Source organism: Myotis davidii, unplaced genomic scaffold (assembly GCF_000327345.1).
Source record: "Myotis davidii unplaced genomic scaffold, ASM32734v1 scaffold662, whole genome shotgun sequence".
Classification (NCBI taxonomy): Eukaryota; Metazoa; Chordata; class Mammalia; order Chiroptera; family Vespertilionidae; genus Myotis; species Myotis davidii.
The window spans coordinates 495,764-501,533 of NW_006293533.1; the positions used below are offsets into that span (position 1 = coordinate 495,764).

Consider the following 5,770-nt stretch of genomic DNA (forward strand, 5'->3'; position numbering starts at 1 on the left):
TTCCAAAAGGAAAATAGGATTATTGAGACCCAAGGAAACCTTAAATGGTATCAATAGATCACCTACTTAATTGAATGCCACTGAAAAAATTGACCCTACAAAAATGTTATCACAAAGGCACCTTTCCAAGTTTTTATAGTCTTAGATTATGAAGATGCTTATAGGAATAACCTCTTTCCTTGTCAGAGTCCCCAGAGGATTATTATTGTTATTATTCCTACGTCACAAATGGGAAACTGAGGTTTAAAGGTGAAATTATTTTCCCAAGGGCAAATGGTAAGTTGGCAGTGTAGGTGAGGAAGAAACTTTACTTTTTACAGTTCTATTAGTCTAATAATTAAATTTATATGAGACAGATTAACAAGAGAAAATAAATGAATTTAATTACATATGTATGTATGGGAACCTCACGTACATGGGAGAGTCAGATACCCCACAAACACAAGAGGTTCAGAGACAGAAAGTTAAAGGAGGTATAATACGGCATTCTGAACTAAGGGTGAGGTAAGGCAACTTGGGGCTGCAGAGGGGAAGAAGGTCATTTAAGGATGAAAAGTAGAGCAGATGTTCAGTAATTAGATGTTTGCCCTGTCCTCGAGATAGGGGGAAGAAAGTAATCTCTAGTAATAACTCCTTTAATGGGCAAGGCCCCAAATTTAAATTCTTTGAGGAGAGATTTAAGTTTCTCACAAGCCTGCAGGATCTCAATTTGCCATCAACTCAAAATAATTCACATGCTAAAGTGGCACACTTTGGGGAGGCCTGTTCTGAACTTCCTCAGCAGCAAAGCTGGGTCTAGAAATAGTTGAGTTCATTCAGTGTACGATTCATAGTTCTAGTATACTAGAGGCCCGGTGCTCGGATTCATGCGCCACTGGGGTCTCTCGGCCTGGCCTGCGGGGATGGGGCTGAAACCCACCTGGTGCACGGATTCATCCAGGGTGTGTCCGGCCTGTCTTGCCCAGTCTTGATGGGGGCTGATGGGGCAATCAGGGCTGATAGGGGTCTGTTGGCTGGGGAGGGACTATGGGAGGTTGGCTGGCTGGGGCGGGACCAGGGAGAGAGGTCCAGGGCGTGTCCATCTTGCCCAGTCCTGATAGGCCAGACCCTAGCAGCAAACTAACCTACTGATCAAAGCATCTGCCCCCTGGTGGTCAGTGTGCCTCGTAGTGACTGGTCTAACAGTTGAATAAGCGGTCAGACACTTAGCATATTACCTTTTATTATATAGTATTTTAGTATATATGTTGGAGATACAGAAATCAATGAATGGAAGACAGATACTCCATCTTATTCACAACTTCTCCCAGTATGTCTGTAGGGTCTTCTCTCTACTCCTCCTACTCTTTTTACCTGGATGGGTAGGGTGAAACTTGGAACTGTAATCTGAAAGGTCTTCAGTTCAGTCTGGCTGCTTTGGTTTAATCATCTGCACTTTGGCCTCCTGGGACCCTGCGTCTCTCTGTCTTCTCCCACGAAATAGTCGTCACCATTATTCTCTAGTTCTGTCTCTGAGGTTGACTCTATTGTACTAGGGCAAGTAATTGTTTTGATTTTTTTTTCCCCCTCCTTCAATACCTTTACCCTCTATGAGTTTAAGTGTAGGATTATATTTAGATTGAAAGCCATATTGAAAAATTAGGTAGACAGGGACCTCATAGATGAGAACTGTCACCCCTGCGAGTGCAGTAAACTTGATGTGTGGACCATCTGTTACCTTTGTTTCCTAGGCAATATGCACGTGTCACTAGCCGAGGCCCTGGAGGTTCGGGGTGGACCCCTTCAGGAAGAGGAAATATGGGCTGTATTAAATCAAAGTGCTGAAAGTCTTCAAGAATTATTCAGGAAAGGTAGGTCTTCTCTTTCTTTTCTTTTCTTAATTTTGAATATTGGGTAGCTGAAAATTGATAAAGGGGCAGAGTATAGAAGAATACTTTCCTTACCTCTCTTAGGGCTAAAAAAGCTCAGACTTTTTTTTTACCTTTATTTGAACATCTTTGATGTGCCTGATATTGTGCTAGGGACTAAAACATAATGATGATCAAAATAAAAAAAATGTTCTCTGTCTGTAGGGAGTTTATAGTCCAGTGTGGAAAACAACTATTAATAAAATATTTATAATAAACAAATGTAAAAAATTCAACCATGACAAGGCTACATAGGAGAGGATCCAGGGATTCTATGAGAACTCATAGTAGGAGAATTTGACATGGTCATGGGAAAGAAAAGAAAGGCCTCCCTGCATATATCAAGCTAAGACCTGAAAGGAAAGGAGAGGTTAACCAGGTTAAGGAGGAGGGGAACACATTCCTGGCAGAGAGAATAATATGGTTATCCCTGTAACTCTAAATTGGAATAATGTATACTGAATAACTTCCTTGGTGCTTCCCTGTGGAGGTAGTCACCTGCCCCAAATGGTCATCTGGCATTTTGGAGCCGGAAAAATGAAGGAGTCACCCATTGGCTAACCAAAAACATTTGATATCATGCTGAAAAGTTCCACGTGGAGCTTTTACACCATATCAGCAACACCTGTTTAGAACAATAGGTAAAGAATCAAACTTCATCTTTGATTGGAATGAATTAATCAGGCACAATAAACAAACATAGATGAGGTAATAATTCTGCAAGTTTGGTCCCTGGATGAGTAGCATGGCATCACCTTGCAAACGTATTAGAAATGCAAATACTTAGGCCTAATGTAGACCTAACTGAATAAGAAACTCCTGGGGGTACAGGCCAGCAGCTTGTGTTTTAACAAGTTTTTAAGGATATTCTGATGCATTTTATGTTTGAATTACTTACTAATGGGAACCTTTTTGGAAGTTGTAGGGGTGACCATTGATTGAGTACAGATTGGGGACAGATGGTAAAGTTTGTCATCATTCTTGATGTTGCTGTTATTTCCCATCCAAGGACTGGAACTTAAACAAAACAGTGCTAGGTCCCACCCAATTCTGCTGTGACTGGATGTTTGATAGAATTAGGATAAATCTAAAGAAAAGTAATTCCTTTTATTTAATGCCACTTACCTAAAATCCAGCTATTTTAATAGACCTTGTAGCTTTGTTTGCTTTATTTTAGTTTTTTTCAGAAAATTTGAAAGGATAGGCACTCTAGACTATAGAACAGGTAGCCATGCTCCAAAGGTGGTGTTGAAGAAAGGATATGTTGGTGGCATTACTCAGTTAATTAACAATAGTCAGTTAATATTTAAGAAACATTGAGTTGTGAGGTATTGCATGGAAGATCCTGATAAGAAGTCACTGTTGCCCTTAAGGGATTTATTCAGATCAGATGCATATGAAACAGAGTGCCAAGTGAGTGATAGAGACAATCAGAACTACAGATGTTCCTTCAGAGGAGGAAGAGATAATACCTTTTTATTGTACTAATGGCAGGATCACTGCCCTAGCCATGCCTCAAGGAATAGAAGCATCTTGCATACTCTTGAGTACTCTTTCTTTCAAATTTCGTAATTTTAATAGAGATTGAGTGTCTGACTGTAAAGTACTTGTCATTATTGCATAACATATTGGCACGTTACAATAAAGAGACTTACTGGATATGTTATAAAATTAATTGTAAGGCAGCTATGTCCTAAACACTGTCCATGGGAGTTGGTTACCATAGGCCTTCAGTCCAGTTCACAGAATAGCATCAGTAATATAGACAAATTGACTTTGGATTCCTTGGCCATCTGGAGATTACCAACTATTAGAACTGCCAGTTGGAAATTTCTATTTTGGAGGCAAATTTTGCTTATGTGATTGAGTTTATCTGAAATCTAGGATTTTTTATTTCTTGTATTTGATAGCACACTGTCATTTTTTGCCACAGGTATTTTTTTTTTCCTTACTGACCTGAAATAAAATACAGGTTTCCCCTTCTATATGAAAGCAGAGCATTCCTATGAAAATTCAGCTTTTGTTAAGCTGAAATATGTAAATCAAAGAAGCTAACGCCATTAATTTGTATGGAAAAAATTTTTAGTGTTTCCAGATCTCCCAAATAACCTACCAAATCATGCCAAATATGTTTAATTACATCTAGTTTTATGTTAACACCTTTACAAGTTCTCTTAGGCTTTTCTGATGACCTTAGAACACACTTTTATAACGGATATACAAGGTAAATGGAGATAAAGCACAGATGCTCACAGATACAGTTCAAAGCTGTGAGAGCTTGATGCTGAGTGTGGTTCCCAGGTGGTATAAAACAGAGAGTTCATCCACACGGCACTGACAGCCAAACACCAAAAATGGAGGGTTGCAATGGAGGCGCCATCCAGGAGACCAGCAAACTGGTGCTCCAAAGCCCGAACTCCCCACGACGGATAGCTTACAGAGTATATAGGGCAAAATCGCAAGACACTGGGTTAGGACTTCGGGGTCATGCTGGGAACTGCTTGGTTGGAGGTGAGGAAGAGTAATAAATCATTTCTTTCTGTCTTGAGGACAGTTTTGACATCTATTCCCTTGTTCCTCTATCCAGTCTCATGGGAAAGTAGCCAGGGCCAGGGGGCCCTTCCACCTTAGGACTCAGGCACTGGTACATAACAGCTCAACATGTTATCTTTAGCTGGCCAGAGGTCTAGACCTTGTGACGAATATTAGTCAGATCCTGGCTGCTATCTTCTGCTGCCCCCAGAGTTGCTGATTATCCAGGGAAAAGGCTATGTCTCTGAGGGATAGAGAGAGATAGAGATGATTTCTGAAGCTAGGATTTAAAGCTAAATTTAATCAACATCATAAGGACCCTCAGGTTCACTGGGAAGAGTTTGGCAGTACCACTCTCGCTGCCCAGGTGCCCTGCCTCTGTAATGGCTCTCTGCAAGACAAATGCCAAGTGCTGTATTTTCACCTTGTTTGATAAAACCTAAAATCCTCTTTGGATTTCTTTCAGCAAAGACAAGTATTACTATAGATCTTTAATAAAAGCCAAGTGGAGTAAAACAGACTTTCAAAAAGCGGGGATACCTGTATTAGTTTGCTTATCTTGTGGTTCTGTAGTAAACACCCTTATGAATAATGACTAGTATTGTTAGTGAAATAAAAGCAGGTAAAATACAATGGTCTCTAAGAATTTTGTTTTTCTAAAATTTGTTTTCTTCTCTTTTCTGTATCTAGTTTTGGTTCTTAAGAATGGCATTTTCTTCCTTTTTGTTTTTGTGGTATTTTTTGTTTGTTTGTTTTCTTGTTAATTCTCATCCGAAGATATTTTTCCATTGATTTTTAGAGAGTGGAAGAGAGAGGGAAAGACAGAGAGAAACATTTATGTGAGAAACAACGATTGGTTGCCTCTTGCACAAGCCCTGACCAGGGCCCGGACTGGGGAGGAGCCTGCAACCAAGGTACATGACCTTGACAGGAACCCAACTTGGGACCCTTTGGCCCACCGGCTGATGCTCTATCCACTGAGCCAAACCAGCTAGGGGCGTTCCTACCTTTTTTAACCTGTATATTCCTGTGTGTTTTTCAGTATTTAAGTGAAAGTTGACATTCCTATTAATAAAAGGCTGGTACTAAGCATTTCTACTGTAGGGTTATTGAACACAGGTCAAGGTAATTATTTCTTCATCTTTTTGAGTCTCCTTGCAATTTTAGCCTTTAAAAAACACACACATACAAACTTGTGGTTAATATTTAAAAAATAACCGTTGCTAAGCATGACTTTGTTGGAAGACACCATATTCGTATGAGTTTCTCTTCAGAGGAGGAAAGGTAAAACTTTTTTCAAATGTGTAATTCTAAACATTTATTTGATAGTT

At 39.8% G+C, this 5,770-nt stretch overlaps 1 protein-coding gene across 10 annotated transcripts in view; it reads left to right on the forward strand.

Annotated features, from left to right (window-relative positions):
• Positions 1-1,715: 1,715 nt before the first annotated feature.
• The window catches only part of PTPN13 (protein tyrosine phosphatase, non-receptor type 13), a 156,016-nt gene continuing 151,961 nt past the window's right edge, over positions 1,716-5,770 (forward strand). For 8 of the 10 annotated variants that reach the window (XM_015566165.1, XM_006767189.2, XM_015566167.1 and 5 more), the window contains exon 1: positions 1,717-1,850. In XM_015566165.1, the coding sequence (XP_015421651.1) occupies positions 1,736-1,850 (115 nt within the window). In that variant the 5' untranslated portion in view covers positions 1,717-1,735. Of the gene's footprint in view, positions 1,851-5,770 lie in introns of all 10 variants that reach the window. The other 2 variants (XM_015566168.1, XM_015566166.1) reach the window with 1 other exon arrangement.